This window comes from Manacus candei, unplaced genomic scaffold (assembly GCF_025592945.1).
Source record: "Manacus candei isolate 608988 ecotype Guabito, Panama unplaced genomic scaffold, ASM2559294v1 h1tg000011l, whole genome shotgun sequence".
Classification (NCBI taxonomy): Eukaryota; Metazoa; Chordata; class Aves; order Passeriformes; family Pipridae; genus Manacus; species Manacus candei.
In genome coordinates, this window is record NW_026138059.1 from 21,478,631 (window position 1) to 21,499,079 (window position 20,449).

A 20,449-nucleotide genomic window follows, 5' to 3' on the forward strand; every position below is an offset into this window, starting at 1 on the left:
AATACCTACTTCAAAATTTTAAAAAAGTAATTTGCTCCCTTAAACTATGTCCAATTATTATGAAATATAACTTTTTTATATGAACATTTCTTTTGATGTAACTTAAATGGGATGGCAACTTGTGTTGGGTTTGCATGACAAGGTTTTGCTAGCAGGGGAACTACAGGGGTGATTTCTGTGAGAAGCTGCCAGAAGCTTACCCTGTGTCCAACAGAGACAGTTCCATCTGGCTCCAAGATGGACCTGCCACTGGCCAAGGCTGAGCCCATTAGCAGTGGTGGTAGCAACTGGGGGATAACAGATTTAACAAGGGGCAAGGGGGAGGGGGGTGGAGGATATATGTGTAGCAATGGCACAACAACCTGCAACCGGAGAGAGGAGTGAGAATATGTGAGAGAAGCAACTCTGCCAGGCACTGGAGCAGAGATTCCCCAGCATTCCTGGTCTTCCCTGTGGTGAAGGCTACAGTGATGCAGACTGTCCTCCTGCAGCCCATGGAAGTCTACAGGGGAGCAGATATCTACTTGCAGCCACTGGAGGAGCCCATGCTGGAGCAGGTTCCTGGAAGGACCCATGGCCCCATGGAGAGAGGAGCCCACCTTGGAGCAGGTTTGCTGGCAGGACTTGTGACACCATGAGGGACACACTGTGAAGAACTGCAGCTGATGGGAAGGAGCCATGTTGACAAGGTCTTGGAGGACTATCTCCCATGGGAGGGACCCCACACAGGAACAGGGGAAGAATGCAAAGAGTTCTCCCCACGAGGAGGAAGGAGCAACAGGGAAATCATGCGATCAACTGACCATAGCTTCCATTCTCTGTCCCCCTGGGCTGCTGGGGGTGAGGAGATAGAGAAAATTGGGAGTAAAGTTAACCCCAGAAAGAAGGGAGCAGTGGAGGGAATGTGTTTTAATACTTGATTTTATTTCTCATTATCCTACTCTGATTTCAGTGACAATAAATTAATAATTTCCCCAAGTCGAGTTTGTTTTGCCCAATGACAGTAACCAGTGAGTGATCGCTCTCTGCCCTTATCTTGACCCAGAGCCTTTTGTTATATTTTCTCTCCCCTGTCCAGCTGAGGAGGGGAGTGACAGAGCAGCTTTGGTGGGCAACAGGTGTCCGCCCAAGGTCAACCTGCAACTCAATTGTAGCAGCATATAAGCAAAATTCATTTGGGAACAGGAAAACCAATGTCTTCTACTCACTTGAGGTAGCTGTCTCACACACGAAGGTGACAAGGTTATCTTGAATCTTTTCAAAGGCATCGAAGTCATCAACAATAAATACATGACGCTCACTGGGCTTGCTGGCAATCTTGGCCAGCTCATTGTAATCTACATCAGCCACACCAACCACAAAGACACTGAAGCCTGTAAAAATAACACTTGTTACTTGAAATGTAGTAAATATACATTACCGTTTTTCAGGTCAATATTTCACAAACCATCTCTATCATTGATTTCTCAGGATCTACCTATCAGCATATATTCTGGATATCCTTTCACCCCTGTCAAGCTCAAAAAGGCTTAGACTGGTTTTTGCATCTTTCTTTCAGAACTTTCTCCTCCTTTTTTGAGGGGGCATTATCCAATCTCATACAGCCTTGGCTACATAGTCCCCTCACTCTTTAATGCAATATGTACAGTTCTCTCAACTCTATATTATCTTAAATCTGCTCTATGGTCAAAATCTCTGTACAGACTATTAGTTATCCTCTTGTCTATCTGTTGCCATCTACTGCATTTCATGTTTCTTAGTTTCAATTTCTTAGGGTAGTATTCCCCTCACCAATTTTTACTTTCCAAGTTAACAAGTCTAGGCTACTTGTCTAGTCTTTCTCTATTATCACTAGACAGACATGGGCAGATTCAGAATACAATTTATCTCACCTCCCTACAATGCTAAATTCAAGACAGGAAAAGTCATTGTCTGCAGATGTCTAACTGTTGCTCTCTTCACTAACCATAAAAGGACCCTACATGATGACTTTAGATTAGACATTTAGCTTTTAGATATCTTAAGTCAAAGGAAGAGAATCCAGACCCTAGAATTCAATCATATCACCAGGTGTAAATTTCAGTCATGAGAAACTGCACAGACAGTGGACTGGTTGAAGGCTGAAAGAAGAACTCACATTTATTTCAAATGATAAAGATATTATTATTTATATCTTTATTTTTTCAAAAATAAGATAATTATTCCTCTGTAGCCAATTGTGGTGAAGCTTTGGCTGAAACACTCTGTCCAGCTTTAAGTATGACATTTAAGATGTGTAGAAATCAAAGCAAGTAGAGAGGAGAGTAAAAGTGATAAGAGGTTTGAAAAACTTGATCAAAAGGAGGTTGAAGGAAATGGGTTTGTTTAGGCTAGAAAAGGGAATTCAGAAAGAGGAAATGACAACAGGTTTCAAATATGATGGCCTGTTACAATGGGTTGATGAACTGTTTCCTGGTTAACTAGGTAAATGAAGACAATAATTTCACTAGCCTGAAGAAAGACAGGTGAAAGGCAAGGCAAAGCTCTCCTACTACTAAGGTAGTTAAGCACTGAAGCAGATTGTCCAGGGAGACTGTAGAAATCATCTAGACAGAGCTAATCCCTTCAGATCACAAAGACAGAGAAAATGATCACTTGTGGTTTACATGCATGTAATTCCAATAAGGAAGTACATCTCTACACGGTTCATGCACTGCAATGCAAAATGCTGGGTGCAGGGACAGGAACAGATGATTTCACTCACATAAGCCACATTCAGCAAATCTAAAGAGGAAGCACAATGCTTTTCAGCTCAAAAGGCAGTAAGCAAGTCCATTCAGACCCAGCTCCATCAAAAGCAGTTACTTTAACTGGAGATCTACTGGTTTATACCAGGTAAAACGTAAATCTTAAAAAAAAACCAGGCCCATTAAATTGTAAACTCTAGAATGCAGTACACTTCCCAATGATCCCTGGGGTTCACACACAAAGAAGAGAAAGAAGTAACTAAAAGCCACATCTTTGAAATGATATGCATGAGGAATTACTTTGGGAAGCCACATCCTCCCCCAGAAAGAAAGCTTTAGAAAGAAAAAGTCTGGTCAACAGCGTGTGAATTCTATTAATAGTTTTGAGTTTTTCATAAATGTTCAGCATACATTTCTGAGTCCATAAAAGATGAGTGAATGATGACCAGATAATTGAAACAATATGGAAATGAAATAGCCAGGTACTGTGAATTGCTTACCAGAGTGCTGAATGACCGTCGCTGCTTTCCTCACCTCATCCTGAGACCGACCATCTGTGACAACAACGAGTACCTTGGGAACACCTCGCCTCATGCCACTCTCCCAAGTCAAAACCTTTTCTTTGATAAATGTTAGGGCTTTGCCTGCAAAGTGTACAATAAACAAGGAATCATCCATATTATCCACAAGAGAAAAAATCTCTTACTTTTTAAGGGCAATAGCTAAACCACAACAGAAAAACCTAATTCTTCAGCCATGTAATATTAGGATAATGAGGCAGTTTCTGAAAACATTTTATCTTAAGGAAATATAATTACAGCCCAAAATTACCTGTCCTTGTGTTTCCTCCTCTGTACTGAATATTTTGAAGAGCTCCCAGGGCCTGGGCTTTGTCATCAAATGTATTCAGTTTAAATTCAGATTTTGCCTCATCACTGTATTGCACAAATGAAACCTGAAATGGAATATATCACAGTGTTCAGTCTTGTATCTCCACATTCAGACCAATTTTCTCCATTTAAATATTTATCGTGGTATATTAATAAGCATTAAATAACTGAAAAATCTTTTTCAAATATGTATGTCTATACACACACATATTCATGTACCCAGCACAGCAATATACACACAATCCTTTTGCTCTTTTTCTTTCTTTCTCTTTCTCTTTCTTTCTCTTTCTTTCCTTCTCTCTTTCTTTCTCCTTCTCTTCCTTTCCTTTTTCTTTCTTTCTCTTCCTTTCTTTTTTCTTTCTTTCTTTTTTCTTTCTTTCTTTCTTTTTCTTTCTCTTTCTTTCTTTCTCTCATTCTTTCTCTCTTTTTCTTTCTCTTTCTTTCTCTCTCTTTTTTCTTTCTTTCTCTCTTTTTCTTTTTCTTTCTTTCTCTCTCTTTTTTCTTTCTTTCTCTCTTTTTCTTTTTCTTTCTTTCTCTCTCTTTTTTCTTTCTTTCTCTCTTTTTCTTTCTCTCTTTTTTCTTTCTTTCTCTCTTTTTCTTTCTCTTTCTTTCTTTCTCTTTCTTTCTTTCTCTCTTTTTTCTTTCTCTTTCTTTTTTTTTCTTTCTCTCTCTCTTTTCTCCTCTTTTTCTTTCTTTCTCTTTTTTCTTTCTTTTTCTTTCTCTCTTTTTTCTTTCTCTTTCTTTTTCTTTCTCTTTCTTTCTCTTTCTTTTTTCTTTCTTTCTCTCTTTTTTCTTTCTTTCTCTCTTTTTTCTTTCTCTTTCTTTCTCTTTCTTTCTTTCTCTTTCTTTCTTTCTCTCTTTTTTCTTTCTCTTTCTTTTTTTTTCTTTCTCTCTCTCTTTTCTCCTCTTTTTCTTTCTTTCTCTTTTTTCTTTCTTTTTCTTTCTCTCTTTTTTCTTTCTCTTTCTTTTTCTTTCTCTTTCTTTCTCTTTCTTTTTTCTTTCTTTCTCTCTTTTTTCTTTCTTTCTCTCTTTTTTCTTTCTCTTTCTTTCTCTTTCTTTTTTCTTTCTTTCTCTCTTTTTTCTTTCTTTCTCTCTTTTTTCTTTCTCTTTCTTTCTCTTTTTTTTCTTTCTTTCTCTCTTTTCTCCTCTTTTTCTTTCTTTCTCTTTTTTCTTTCTTTTTCTTTCTCTTTCCTTTTTCTTTCTTTCTTTCTCTCTTTTTTCTTTCTCTTTCTTTTTCTTTCTTTCTCTTTCTTTCTCTTCTTTCTTTCTTTTTCTTTCTCTTTTCTTTCTTTCTCTTGTTTCTTTTTCTTTCTCTCTCTCTTTCTCTTTTCTTTTCTTTCTTTCTTTCTCTCTTCTCTCTTTCTCTTTCTTTCTCTGTCTTTCTTTTTCTTTCTTTCTCTCTCTCTTTCTCTTTCTTTCTTTCTTTCTCTCTCTCTCTTTTTCTTTCCTGGTCACCACAGAGAAGAGATCAGTGCCTGCCCCTCCTCTTCTCCTCACAAGGAACTTGTAACTGCAATGAGGTCTCCCCTCAGTCTCCTCTTCTTCAGGCTGGACAGACCAAGTGATCTCAGTCACTCCTCATACAGCTTCCCCTCAAGGCCTTTCACCATCTTTGTTGCCCTTCTTTGGATGTTCTCTAAGAGCTTTATATCTTTCTTATATTGCAGCACCCAAAACTTTTGTATTTTAGAATATTAACCTTTCAAAATAGAATGGATTTCCTTTGTATTTACAAAACAACCAATATATTTAATAAACAATAGACATGCACACCCATATACATGTGCTATACAACAATCTAATACAAAAAAAAAATTACACCATTCTGAAAGAAAGTAAAAATCAGATGTGACTGTAGTGATTCAGCTTCATATTCAATTTCCCTCCAAAATGTACCCAGTTGAAATAACAAACCTACCTGGATTCCAGCGGGATTAATCAAGTCAAAGGCTCCTACTGTATTAAAAACAAATTTCACTACTTTGTTGAAGTTATCATCACCAATACTCCAAGAAGCATCAGTCAAGAACACTATGTCTGCTTTGGCACCTCTGCATACTGAAAGATGAAGAAAAGGAAGTCTTAAAACAAATCAACCACACAATCATAAAATAAAGATCATTACTTCAAAATTTGAAAATTCAAGAATGATCAATATTCAGCAAATGCTTACTACCACACAGTCAACCTGGCAGATGACTAATGTTCAACTCAAAAACATGTATTAAAATATTTCAAAGAAAAGTTCAAGAAATGAGGAAGAGTTCAAGAATAAAATACGAATGTTTTCAATTACATTTTTTCTTTGAGCAGCCACTATAAAACATAAATTGTCTGCTGAGAGCAGCTAATCTCACAGACTTGCTGCAGAGCTATAGAATATAAATGATTTTTTTGCGCAAAACAGAAAAAAACTGCTGTTCTAAACAAGGAAATGTTGAAGTCTAGTAAAGCTCTAGAACAAAGGGATGGCATTAGGAAAGGTTTCAAACTTCATTTTCCTAAAATGGTGTACTAGTTTTGAATCTATTTAAAGTTATGAAAATTATGAACTAAATTATGAAGTAGTGCAGCAACTATATAAAAAATATTGAATGATTCTAGAAATAAACATACCATCCCGAGCTGGAGGGATTGTGGGAGGTGGAGGAGGTGTAGGTGGTGGAGTTGGTGCCTCTGTAGGTTTGAGGACTGAAATGAAATAATAATTTTTTTACTTCATATAAATTATTTCATTCAAGGAAAAAACTCTAGATTATATATTATATTATCCAACAGAAAGATTCTAATGTCTTCTCACTAATGTAAAAAAATTAAAATTGGCAAGGAAAACTTTCTTGTATTATCAGAAGAATGAGATTACAGCTAAAAGTAAGAAGTAAAAGATTTCATTATAAAAGGAACACTTTTACATGAGCTCAGAAACACAGCATTCTGATAAAGCATCTATTTTTCAACCAAGTGCTAGGAAATACTTGGTTTGAAGAAGAGCATAGAAATTTTTCTTTACCCCATAAATTCCATTTGACATAACACTAAGAGGAAAGAAAATCACTTAAAGAGGTATTGAAAGCCATTTAGGAGTAGAACAAGTTCTACAGCTGAAACAAGACAAGTTCTACAGCCAAAACTTAAGGTTCACAGTATCTATTACCTACCTGTATGCTCCCTCATAGAGACTGGAGGACCCTCAAGGTTAGGAGTCTGAACAAAGACAGTGGCATTGTATTCTGTGTCTGGTGAGAGGCCAGTAAAACAGTGGCTCGTTTCTGATCCACGTACTGTGATTTCCTTTCCTCTGGAACCTGTCAAAAAAAGCCCAAGGGAGAGACAGTTAGAACTCACTACTCCCCTTTCAATATGTGTACAAGTAAGTGTAGAAATTAGAGACCTCTTGAGAGGAAGGTTGGAGCCAATGCTACAGCAGTCTTATTCTTGTCCCATAAAACCCTTTCTAGACCAAGAGTGTGTGGTGATTATGAACCCTGGAGCATACTGGAGAGTGACACTGCAGTCTACATGTGAAAGTAGGTAACTAGTAGATTCCCACTAATGAAAGTTCACTTGACAATAGGCAGCACTCCACCTTCGCAGCTTTTTCACCACTAGAGGAAAACAGGTTACATTCAGATCTTTAAAGTTCAACCAGATGTATCATGGCTTATGGTGAGTGACTGCCACAAAGACAAAGAAGTGTTGCTGTCACTGACATGAGACAATTATGTTACCAGAAAATGCAAAAAATAAAATGCACTTACCATCAGCTGGGTTTAGCTTCAGCCTGTAGGAAGTTGCTGATCGATGAGGTGACCATCGGATACAGAAAGTATCCCAACCCACTTTGTAACTTGTTAGGTCAGTGACATTCAAATATACTGTGAAAAGAGAAAGAGATAAACTGTTCTCTGGAAAATAGCATGTAATGGATAAAGAACACCAAAATGAAAATCATATTACTAGTGCTGATCCAGAACTCGATTTTTAAAAATCCTCACAGAAAGAAAGGGCAGTTCCAGTTACAATCTCTTTATATTATGCCCTAGAGATCCCTGCCTAGCCACTTACAAAGGCCCAAAATCTGATACCCTTCCCGTATTGGGTAACAGCCCATTTTATGAGTTTTCACATGAAGTAAGTTGATTTCTTTATGAAATAAGAAACTTCCAAAAATCAAAATCTGGCAGTATGAAAAGAACGTACTAAGTCAACAAAACTCAGGATGATTGATTCATCTTAACTGAAGAAATTTTTAGAAGTTTGAGAGGCCATCATTACAATTATCTCATTTTGAAATGCTGATGTTTCAATCACTGGACATTCCTGTGAGGTAAAAGCAGAGAAGCAAAAAGACTAGACCTGCTTAACATGGTTAGATTCTGTAGTACCCTGGAGACTTAAAAACTGACTTCAACTATAGCTTAATAAAACTTTAGGAAGTAGACTAGAAAATTTTATATCATCAAATCATTACTTAAAAATGTATCTTCCTTACTGTTCCCAAGCTTAGCATTTTTAAGATCTACATCATGGACAGATGGTAAGTATTCTCCATGAGAGGATACTCAGGCTTTCTAACAATCAGCCTTAAAAATCTTCTCTTAATCAATGTTATCTCAGATCAGCTTATGTATCTAGCATGACCACAAAATTATTCTGACTTACATGTAGTGCCTTGATCTGTCAGAGGTATACTCATTCCAGAATCATACTGGGCATAAACATTCACATCATAAGTAGTACTAGGAGACAGATTATGCAAGGTGTAGGAAGTCACTTCTCCCACAAAAACCTCCATGGGCTCATTCGAACCTTGAATTGAAAGGAAGCATTAAGTACAAAGAGAGAGAAAGAATCATGATTACATGAGCTACAAAACCATCTCTTACATCAGTAAATGTTAGTCTCATCTAAAACAAAGCATACTGACTTCTTATATTTTAGCATATTAGAATGTTGCAAACAGAACATAAACACAGCTTTACAGACTATTATGCAATTTTTGTGTTTAACTTCTAGAAAGGTATGTATATTTCTTGACTGTCATATAAAACAAAGGTTCTGAAGGCCATAACATCTAAATACTTGTCCAGTACTCATCTCACACATACCAGTTCATACCCTTAGAAGGACAAGAGATATTAAAGAGATGAAAACCAAGTCAGGTCACTGTATCAAATTTTAACTATACAATTCAATCTCTGTAATTGAATGTATGAAACTGTGTTTGAGAGTTTGTGTTTCTTACAAAACACTGATAATAAGACTTGAGCTTTCAGGAAAATCAGTAAACAAAGGAAATAAATAGATCATTTAGCACAAAAATTTCATGATACATATGATTTCTACTCTGATCTGCCATTAGCTAGCTACTCACTGTTCTGAAATTGGTATACTTAGAATGAATAGGTTTTCTTACCCACAGGTTTGTATACAATTTTATAGCCAAGAACAGGGGATGGTGAAGGATCCCAGGAAACTCTGAATCGTGTATACCATTCATCAGTTATATACATATTTTGAGGAGGAAGCAGACCAACTAAAAAGAAAGAAAAGCACTCTAATTAGACTAGTGACTGTTTTTCAACCTCTAGAAATGCACATTGTTACTCTACAAGGTAACAACCACATCAAAAACCTAATTAACAATGAAACCTTAATAATGTTGGAGTGCTCAAGGAATAGGTCTTAAATTTTAAAAAGCATACACAATATGAAAACTAGTTACCAGTTCTGCCATTTCCAGTCAGTTGTCCACCATCTCCATCTTCGTACACAGCAACAACAGTAATTTTGTATGGTGTATCTGACTGTAGTGGTTGTAGTATCACATTATTTCTTATCCCAGGAACTGTTGTCTAGAACACAAACAAAACAGAGGTAAACACACTCACAGTCTTGTAACTGATCAGTAAGACAGTTACTAGAACCCAAAATTTGTTTTGACATTTGGCACAATTTTTTTTATGTCCACTGTAAAAAAATTCATTCAGGATATATAAAGGGTTATAACCTATAAAAAATTATTAGTCTTTGTTATTTCAAATTATAAAACCCTGTGGTCAGCACAAAAAGATAAACCAAATTGACTCTTCAATTCCAACCCTCACATCAGACTGAGGTGCTGCAGTTCTTCACCAAGATTTCAGTACTGTTCCCTCATAGAAAGGAAGAAGTCATGATGATGTGTTTGGAGACATAAAAAAGACAGGGAAAAGCTCATAAAATGGGGGTGAAAGTCAAAGTTATTTCCACTAGTCTGCAGTTTCATCTCTACTTTTTTATTCTCTTCATCTTTGGATATCACTTTCTTGGCAGAAACAAGTTAGTCTGAGAAGGAAGGTCTAAATATTTTGATATATAAAAACGTCCCTATTATGCATTCCTCAATCTCACCTTCCTGGTGCAGCCATGCACTATTGCTACCTTCTAATGAAAATGTAGGTATAATCCCAAAAGGAATATTGCTCCATAAAATACTGAAACTATGGAAAGTAACTTGAGGAATCTATCTCAAAAGCATGTCCCAGTCAGCATTTTCAGTTGTTTGAGATTTTCTGTTTTTATAAATTTTCAAGTGTTTTCTGCAAAGAAGATATGTGTTGATAAATATATGTGTCCTGACTAACAGGTCCAGTAGGGAATTTTCAAATAGGGAATTTTCAGCATGCACTATACAATAACATACAAGCAATAATAGCATTTAAATAGCATTCTAGACATGTTACATTTTGGCTGGTGGTAGTCAGTAGGAATTCTGCCACTGACTTCTATGGGATCTGAGTTTAGCTTTGCTATAAACACTCTGTGAATTTTATAAGTTTCAGACTGTAACTTGCGCTATCATTAAGCTGCAGGAAATGAAACACAAATGCTTAAAATTCATACCTAAACTTACAACAGCAAGTTAGATGCTGAATCAAAGTTACCGTTGTTTTCTTATTAGACTTTGCCAACTCTCTTCAATTTATAAAATGCTGACTTATGTTTGTTTTGTATCTTAGCACACTGATTTCATAATGAACAGAGTGTGAAGTAATAGATGGCTATTCATTGTATTGCATTTAAATTAAATGCCAGGAAGGAGGTTCTGCTCAGAATCTTCTGATTAATGCATGACTCACATATTTAAGAATATTTTACACACAAAGTTGATCATTAAACCATATATGTTCTGCAACTTCATGAATATAAACCCATTTCATACAAACCATGGTTTCTCAGCACTGATAATGAACAAAGAAGCCATACAGCCTGCAAAATGTACTACATGTAGAACAAGTGTCTTTGTTTTTCCGTAGCCTAAAGAATCAACTGAGAACATCTCAGTGTTTACTAAGGAATTACAGAACTTACATATTCATCGATAGGGTCTCCCACGGTGGGTGAATAAATGATTCTGTATTGCTGAACTGGTCCATCAGCATGATCCCACTGTACAGAAAGGCTGTTTGTAGTCTCATCGAACACTCTCACATTCCTCGGACCACTGCGAGGCACTAAAGAATGAACATACAGAAGGTTGTATGGAGCATGATGCTTCTAGTTCAGTGTCACCCTCATCAATTCAAAAGTTGCCCTGAAGCCAAAGCCTAGGGCCCTTCCTGAAGTCTTGAATAAATATACACAGGTAGATTAAGTCAATGATAATACAGCAGTGCCTGAAGGTCTTAAATGGAAATAGGGCCTAACTGGAGGAACTGGAGCAGTATGGACGGGAGAGAACATCAAGGGGATGTGCAAAGGGAGCATCTACATACATTCTGCTTCTCAGATTCCTGCAGACAAGTATAACTATAGCCTGTCACATCTGCAAGTTTTAGATGAACATGGGGATTTAACAGAGAAAGCATAGAAGTGGCAAAAAAGAGGTGACCTATTATTGACATTGACAGTTTCTATACATGTTATTTCTAGAACGAATTTTAAAGCTAAATGTAAGCCAACCAAAATCCCACAAGCTAAATTGTAACAAAGAGGTTTTGGTGTTTAAGTATCTCCAGCAAAAAACCAAACATCTGGGCAGACTGACACATACATTACCATGTCAGACAGAACACAAAGCACTTTTTTTTTATTGGCAACTAATTCTACCTATTTAACGTGGTGGTTTTTTTTTTCAAAGGACAAATTGTTATTTATCTGTAATTTTTAAGAACAGCCTTTAAACTCCTAAACATTCAAATTAAGCTTATTTCACAAGTGAAAATTACATTGGGGATTATACATGTACCACAACTGACAGACAACAAGTTCCCTCCCATGGAGGTCTATAATTGCTTCAGTCATAATTTAGATGCATTAATCTCAGAGTTGGACTAAATGGCTTATATTATTTGTGACTGTAACCAATTTCATAAATTCTTCACATACCAATTTTGACATATATTTCACAACACAAGTACTGACTGCCTCTTACATGTTCTTCCCTGTGCTTGGCTTGGATTTCCCTCTCCGTCTGCATAAAGAGCTATAACATTTATTGAGTAAGCAGTGTCAGGAGTCAAGCGCTCCAGAATCACATCACGAGTGCTGCCCGGTACCACAATCTAAAATAGAAACAAAAGGAACCTATATAAATAGAGCTTGAGTTTATATCATGTCTTTTTAGAAAACAATTTGAATGAAATATAGAAAAATTGGGAACATGACCATGCTGCACACATCCAAGAAAAGTAATACAAATTTAAAATAACCAAATAATATTGAAAAAAATTCAATAGAGGGTGGGAAAAAAAAAAAGGACAAATACATAAGGAGCTCTCATTCTGCAAATAGAGTTGTTATTTCTTAAATGTTACATGAAAATAGTTCAAAAAAAAAGAAAAACATGTAGGAAGGAAAAATAAAATGTAAAGTCTGTCACAGCCTATTAACATATAAAGGATATTAAAAATTCTCAACTTTCCTTACATAAAAACATATTAATCTGTACATGTACAATATAGGTGTACATTTTTGTGTACATTCACAGTCAAAGCTTCAAAACTGCACTTATTTCTACACATCCAAGAAGTCTTCACATCTGAAGGGTAAATTTTTACCCATATCCAGACTTCACTGCTCACCAAGACCTACTTAAACACCAATGATTTAGGGTAAGGAAATGGTTTAGTAGTAAAATCACATAAACTTGGCATCTGGTTTCATAATTAAACATTTCCTAAGAAATATTTGTTATTTCCTTCTCTCTTACAAGAAAAAAAAAGGTTTTAATTTAGTCATCTTTACCTGCAATATGATAAAGGATACTCAATTTTCAATATGCAGTCTTAAATAGGAGAGTCTTATTTCTTATGTCTCTCATTTTACCAACTTAAGCCTTTATTTACAATGGACTGAACTCCTATAGACACTGTTTTCAGCAGAGACACTCCTGGGCAGATAGTTGGCCTGAGTTTATTATTTTATTTTTTTTACACTCATTGAAGGAAGCAATATTCTCCACACACTTTTGATAAATAGTATAAAAACTAAATTACTTACAGATTCTGATGGCCTTGGGCCAGTCAGTGGAGCGTAATTAATTCTATATTGCTGTACTGGACCTGGAGCAGGTTCCCAACGGACATTCATGCTGTTTGGTGTGGGATTGTAAACGTGAACATTTCTTGGTGTTCCTCTCTCCACTAGACCAAGGATAATTTAAATTGAGTTTTACAAAGTTGCTTATGTAAGTTATATTTCTACTTGAATTTACAAGAGAGCTCAAAGGAAAATAAAAAACACATCAGCCCAAGATAAACACATTACTTTTGTTAGCTCCTACAAATTTAAGAATCCCAGTGATTAGTCTTCTCAAACCTCCGTGCTAGGCAGTTAAGTACATGTTTATACTGCAAATTGAAAGTATGATCATAACACTTTGTTATCCTGTTGTTGATCAGACACGTATGAAAAGTAGGCACAAACTACACATTTCAGCTCATGTTGACATTAGGAGCTTAAACTTCCTGGGAAATTTTAAGTACATGGTATAGACATTGGCATGGATTAAAACCAATATTTGGTGTTTGTTCACCGGTATTGCTACTGGCACTACAATTGAAATTTTACTATTCTGTGAGGTAAATTGTAAATTTGCTTCACAACTTAGGAGCTGAGCTTGCCTGAGATAAATGGACTGAAAGCCTCCACACGAATAAGCAAAGAAAACTAAGTTACAGAGCTGAAACCATAACCAAGATGGTAAACAGTTTTTGCATTTGTGTTTTAGCTTTGGGGAAAATAAACTTCCACTTTTGATGTAAAATCAATTTCTAATGATCTGAGCCACTCACACAAAAAATCCTAACATATCCTGAAAAGGGCTATTTTACTTACAAGTTCTTCCAGTGTCAGAGACACGTCCACCATCCCCCTCTGGGAAAACTGGAACCACAGTTACAGTGTAAGGTGTGTTGGGTTCGAGAGTCCTTAGGATGACATAGTTTGTGTTTCCTGGTACTGTGGTCTACAAATTTAAAAACAAAGGTAGAGGCATGACACTTACATAAATATGTAAACAAAGTGTAAGCTTTTTTGTTTCTCACTCCTCTACCACATTTCATTTCCAGACTGGATGTGATAATAACTACAGAAGGTGAAGCTTAAAATAACAGAGTTCATGGTATCTACTGGAATTACTTTTCAAAAAGGTTCTGTCTCAGACTTAAGAAAAATTATTAAGTTCTATCCTCCATTATACAATCCCTTACAGCTATCTTCACTTTGGGTCCAGATCCTGTTCTGCTGATAGTAGTAGCAGAATCTGCAGTGATCTCTTTAATGACTACTATTTAGCATCTCAGAGGCACTAAGAGGTCACTTTCTAATTTAAAAAAAAAAAAAAAGAAAGAAGACTTTAAATAACATCACAACATGCTAGTGACGAGAAGTAATGAGCAGGTCATGTTAGAAAATAAAACTCCACTGCATTTAAGCATATTTGTCATCAGTAGCACTCTAGATGCTATTGAAACAGTGGCAATTCATGTACCTCTCATTTCATGGGCACATTAAATTGCACAGATGTAGAAAAATAAACACAATTGGGAAATAAGAATATTTCACAGTCTGGAGTAGGGTTCCTATTTTCATTATTTTTTTAGCTCTTTAGCAGTTAAGTAATTTCAGGAAATTAGAATGTGGATTTTTCTGCTTTCACAAATATCATTGCAGCTGACTGTCTACAGTTACATAACTTCTTAGCAGTAAAAATAGGCGGAAATAAGTTCTGCTAACTTTAGCACCTTTTGTACACCCTGAAGTCAGCTTTACATTCACACCCACTGCCCTAAGAATAAACAAACAAAAAATTGTGTGCGGCACTAAATCCCTGTGTTAAGAACTAATTTCTAATGGTCTACTATATAAAATCAAACATCTGTAATACATATGGGAGTGACTGAACTTCAAGGAGGTGCTGTGCGTTTTCTCCAGGGTAGTCATGAACAGAAAAAAAGCCAGTGCATCGGCAAGCAAGATCTGCTTCACTCAGTAGCATTTCTCTGACCAGCACCATGAGCTGTAATTTATCTGAGGCAGTTAGAGAGATCCACATGAAGAATTTACCATTTCTTCTGCACCTCCAGCTGTAGGTCCATAAAACACTTTATACTGGCGAGGACTTCCTTCTGCATGATCCCATCGAACATTCAGAGTACTGGTGGTTGGGTCATAAACTAGCAAGTTCTTCACAGTAGTGAGAGGTTCTGAAACAGATCAATGAGCTGTCAGAAACATGGAACCATATTCTCTCACCTGTGCTGTCAGATCATGACTGTGTAAAGTTTCCTTAGGAAATTTAAAAACCAAGAGGTTTAGTAGTTCATGTTAAATATTATTTGTCTTCATTAATCAGAACACATCAGCTTCATCAACCAGCATAGGTAATGCTAAATGCAGTAAAAGAAATTTATTTCTGGACACTATTTTAGAATTATGCAATGAGGCCACTAGGATTTTTTTCTTCATTCCTCATCAAACACATTGCTGTGTCTGACTTTCCATTGCAAGCTCATTATTACATTATCTACAAGTGGATTAATAAATTTACATTTGAACAATTAATTAAATATAGTGAAATGGTTTTTATGCCTGGGGTATCTTTGATAGAAAATCACCCAGTTATTTCTATAGCAGGATCAAAACAATGCATCAGTCTCTGAACTGAAGGTGCTTAACAGCACCCATATGAGAGTTACATGCCTTCTGATGCTTTAAGGTGTTTACTAAATTATGGGATACAACAATAAAAAAATTTAAATGACGAAAAAGTTCCATAGGCACACTAGGGTTTTTTTCAGCCTTAAAAGCCAGGCATCCAGTCTGAGGTAGTGGTCCAGGGTTTCTCTACAGCCAGTAGACAGATCTTCTTACTTTAGATATTTGAAACCCACCAAAGGACAAATACAGATGGGATTAATTTCACCACAAGGAATTTTTCCAGGCTAATTTGAAAAGCAATACATCAATGTTGGTTTTCACCTAATAAGATCCGAAGAAGTTACTTACTGGTTCTGCCTCGTCCTGTAATTCGTCCCCCTTCACCATCTGCATACATTGATGACACAGTAATAGCATATGGCGTGTCAGGCTGCAGCTTCTGTATCACTACACTGTTCTGCCGCCCTCCAACCATAGTCTTCAGCAAAACAACAGAAAAACATTAAAATACCCTTTATACTTCCTCTTTTGTGCTTAATGCTATAGTGAAGAATGTAAGCATTTGATGCAGAGCAGAAAACACTATGATGTTGAAATGCTCTTGTGAGTGACACTGAGAGTAGACATTGAACAGCAATAATATTTAACGCATATTCTTAGCAAGTTTAGACACAAAGCTACTATTCTTTAAAATCTCCAAACTTGCATATAACCACAACTATGTATCAACTGCCAGTTCTTTACCAGCACAAACTATATTGTAAATTACTATATCCTATTGAAATCAATCAGAGTCTTTTATTAATTACGATAGACTTTCATTTGGGCTCTTTATGCTCCACTCTCAGGTTGAATGCAAGCATGGAATAAATTCCAACACTCTGCAGATCTCTAACATACATTAGATACAATATCAACATTGTCTCTCCTTGATTTCAAAAATTTTACAGCATGACACTTCAGCTTCTGAAACATTTTTGTTAAGACTCTGTCATCTTTTTATTTTTATTATCTAATTTTTATTTTACATATAATCCTGTGATCATAATCTTCACCAATTAAGTTAAAGATTTAAAGTACACTGAGAATAATACTTAGATCTTAAACATTTGATACTCATGAGCTTTTTGGCTTTTAATAGTGTGTAATTACACTTGCTCAAGAGCATCCTTTGTACTTTTAAGACCATCTGCACATTTTCAAAGCCAATTCAACTAATGTGTTTGTCATAACAAACTTTAAAAGCATCTGATTAGGAAGAACTGACAACGAGCAAGCATTTATACATCTTCACATTTCGTAGAAGTAGAATATTTTAACTTACAAGCAAAGTACAAAGCTCTTTTCAAAGAATAAATATTTTTATCATCCCACCATGGCTGCCTCTCCATTTTAGTATCTGTTCACCTTTCAAAATCTGACCCTAAATGATTATTACGGTCTCTGCAGTTTGGTATGCAGTTTTTGCAGAGCTGTCTTCAAACCATCCATGCTTCGTCTTGGTGCTGAGGCCATTAAATGTCAGACAGGGCAATAAAAACCTTCCAGAAATTCTATTTTAACTATTTTGGTAGGGACAGCTCTACTGCCTACTCAGCAACTACATTTTAATCAAATATCCCACTAAAAAAAACAGTCAAGGAATTATGATCATATGACAAAGTTATTTGCAGACAGACATTAAATGCCATGAATAGAGGACGAGTGTTCTGTGGGCTCTCCTTAAAAAGACGTGTTTTCTCCAACTGCCACTGCTGAACTCTATCCAGCTGTGAGTAATTAAGTCTATTAACTATATTCTTTGCACAAATTCCAACAGAATGCTCATAATTTTCTTTTTACTCCAGTGCCAGCAATTAATTACAGTAATTAATTAACCTTACTGCTGTTCCTTTTTCTTCTAGTGATTTCTCCCTAAACTTATATTAAACTGCTCAAATTCATTCAATAGTTCAATTGCCTCAACTCAAATGCATGTTGTTCAGAAGAGAGTTAAAATGGATGTGTAAGTATCCAATTGATTCTAAAGTAAATATTCCTAGATACACTTCTGAACATGTGTGATCTCCAATTACAGAGGCAAATTAAATGAGCGTGTTTCTCATCTGAGACTGTTCCTCTGAGTCATTTGGCAGTGACCACAACAGCCTCCCACTGCGGGGCATTTTTAAGTAGCACACATTTCTGATAAACAGGCTGACAATTACCATTCCCAGGCTGTGCTGTGTAGGCTGCCAGTAGTCAACACAGCTCTTGCTGACGACACAGGGAAAGCTGGCTGACCATACAGTACTGGCTCTCCATATCATTACAGCTACTCAATCCCATTAAATGAGTCTAAAACACCTTAAACACTTCCCTAGCATGTGTTTTGTGTGCATTTTTTTTTTTTGCAACTGCTGCTTCTGGGTGGTTTTTCTGACCCTAGAGCAGTGAGAGACAGCCTCAACTGTTCAACTGAACAGCATGTTCCATGGCAAAGTCCTCTGATAGCACATGAACCACACCATGAAAATAACTGAAAACTCTGGAAATGGAAAATAGCCAAGGTATCCATATCGTTGATTGCTGTGATAACTGTATCTGTGATTTGTAGTCTTACGTGCTGCTTGACTTATTCCTCAACACCTTTTAACTTTATTATAGTTATATCTATAGATATATATTGATGACCTTAAGGGTCTTTTCTAATCTAAGCAATTCTATGACTCTGTGATTTTCAAGAAAACAGCATGCATCCAAAGTAATTTCTGCTCCATGAAGAGTATTCTAACTTGGATTTGAAAGGGGAGAAAGAAAAAGGTAGGAGTATGTACTGTTTCACTATAAATAGAAATTTTCACCTAAAAAGTGATTAAAATATACAATGTTGTGCTTTGAAAAGAAATTATTCTAATGGATTTGCAGAAGGTTGTATTTAAGGTTGAAAAACTATAGCACTACAAAATCAGTTACCGACTGTTCAGGGCCATCCCCACTGATAGGTTGGTAAATGATCCTGTATCTCTGCACTCGACCACTGGCAGGATCCCATTTCACAGTCAAACTATGTGAAGTTGCATTGTACACCTGAAGGTTTCTTGGGCCACTCTTTGGGGCTAAGAAGTGCAATAAAGAAAAGAATAAATATGTTATTCACCAAAAATTAGGGACAAATACTTCATTCATACTGTTAGGGCTGCATGACTGCCTGATCAAGAGTAGAATGTATTAAGTACAAGAGAACATAAACTGTAATGTTTGTAAAATAATAAACATGTGGTAATCTAGTGTTTAGTATTCTTCCAAATACACAATAATATTTATTAAATGATCTCAGCTTTTTAATGTCAACATTTGTCACAGTTTAGAAAAAGATAGCTATGGGTTTTTCTTAATAGTACAATACCAGGAAATTCAGATTCTTACCTTGTGTTGTGATAGGTACCAAGGGTACTAGAAAAAAGTAGAAAGAATTTTCAGAATTCTTGTATGTATATGCTTTCTGTTTTAATAATCATGAATAACAACATGCAGAATCCCTTTATTTACTTACATGTCCGTTCACTGCCAATGAGCTCATCACTTTCTGATTCATCAGGATAGATGGCAGTAACTGAGATATCATATAATGTGTCTGGATTCAAATTTTCAAAGACCAAACTATTGTCATCCCCATTTAAGATAGTCTTGTGGAGAAATTAAAAAAAAAGGAAAAAAATAAATAAACAAAAACAGAACAAACAAAACAGACAAACAGAAAGTGGGATATAACTGAGTAACTTTTTACTCAGTAACATCACTGCAAGTGGTTGTAAGTATGTGTTCTACACCTTCTGACTGAATTTCCATTGCACACAACAGGAGGGCTTGCAATTTATAGGCCATTTATCAATTACATTTCTGATTTTAAAAATATACTCTCTGAGAAACTGCCCATGGAAGCTTATGGTGGCTGTCTAATTCTTACCTCCTGTTTTTCTGATCTTCCATAGGGTCCCCAGGTTATTCTATATAGAGAGACATCTGGAGCTCCATGATCCCAAGTACCTCTAAAACTATTTGTGGTTACATCTGTGATTCTCAGATTGACTGGTGCTGGCACAGGCTCTATTATGAGAAAAGAAAAAGTATTCCACAAAATGTAACTACAAAATAAATACAGTTAAACAAAGCAATTACTCAGACAAAGAATTTAGAAAATTATGTAGGAGATTCATCTCTCAGTTACCATGCTTCTAATGACTACATATAACCCATCCTACCTACACTAAGCAAATTGTCCTTCATCCTTCATAAGGTCACACCATGAGGTCACATCACCGGATAAAACAGACGCAGCTCTACTGACCTCAGCAGAGATCACAACTCACATGCCTACTCACAACAACTGAAGTCCTAGCTCTTACGTTTTGGAGCTAGGAGTGATTATTAACTCCCATAGACAGAGCTCAATCTCCTGCATGACTGTCTCCCAAATCTTAAAATTCTTATATAAGCTAAATAAGACGTGACTGAATTACACCACTTACTTCGAAAGAATTCACAGAGGTTAACTGTAGGTTAAGAAAGCTAAATATAATATAGCCACTGGGAAGAAATACAGAAACAGGTAAAACCAGAGAATTAAACTAAAAATAATTTCTTTGGCAGAGTTTTCCTCTTCTTTCCTTACACACACATTCACACAAAACCACAGCTATAGAAAAA

At 36.1% G+C, this 20,449-nt stretch overlaps 1 protein-coding gene across 3 annotated transcripts in view; it reads right to left on the bottom strand.

Annotated features, from left to right (window-relative positions):
- The window catches only part of COL12A1 (collagen type XII alpha 1 chain), a 104,846-nt gene that overhangs the window by 32,528 nt on the left and 51,869 nt on the right, over positions 1-20,449 (bottom strand). For all 3 annotated transcript variants that reach the window (XM_051778002.1, XM_051778001.1, XM_051778003.1), the window contains 20 exons: positions 19,710-19,849; positions 19,296-19,428; positions 19,169-19,195; positions 18,716-18,858; positions 16,109-16,238; positions 15,167-15,306; positions 13,937-14,066; positions 13,100-13,242; positions 12,033-12,162; positions 10,970-11,112; positions 9,342-9,471; positions 9,033-9,152; positions 8,279-8,425; positions 7,375-7,491; positions 6,775-6,921; positions 6,233-6,307; positions 5,535-5,674; positions 3,558-3,681; positions 3,227-3,370; positions 1,209-1,373 (listed from right to left, as the gene is read on the bottom strand). In XM_051778002.1, the coding sequence (XP_051633962.1) occupies positions 1,209-1,373; positions 3,227-3,370; positions 3,558-3,681; positions 5,535-5,674; positions 6,233-6,307; positions 6,775-6,921; positions 7,375-7,491; positions 8,279-8,425; positions 9,033-9,152; positions 9,342-9,471; positions 10,970-11,112; positions 12,033-12,162; positions 13,100-13,242; positions 13,937-14,066; positions 15,167-15,306; positions 16,109-16,238; positions 18,716-18,858; positions 19,169-19,195; positions 19,296-19,428; positions 19,710-19,849 (2,568 nt within the window). The remainder of the gene's footprint in view (positions 1-1,208; positions 1,374-3,226; positions 3,371-3,557; positions 3,682-5,534; positions 5,675-6,232; positions 6,308-6,774; positions 6,922-7,374; positions 7,492-8,278; positions 8,426-9,032; positions 9,153-9,341; positions 9,472-10,969; positions 11,113-12,032; positions 12,163-13,099; positions 13,243-13,936; positions 14,067-15,166; positions 15,307-16,108; positions 16,239-18,715; positions 18,859-19,168; positions 19,196-19,295; positions 19,429-19,709; positions 19,850-20,449) is intronic.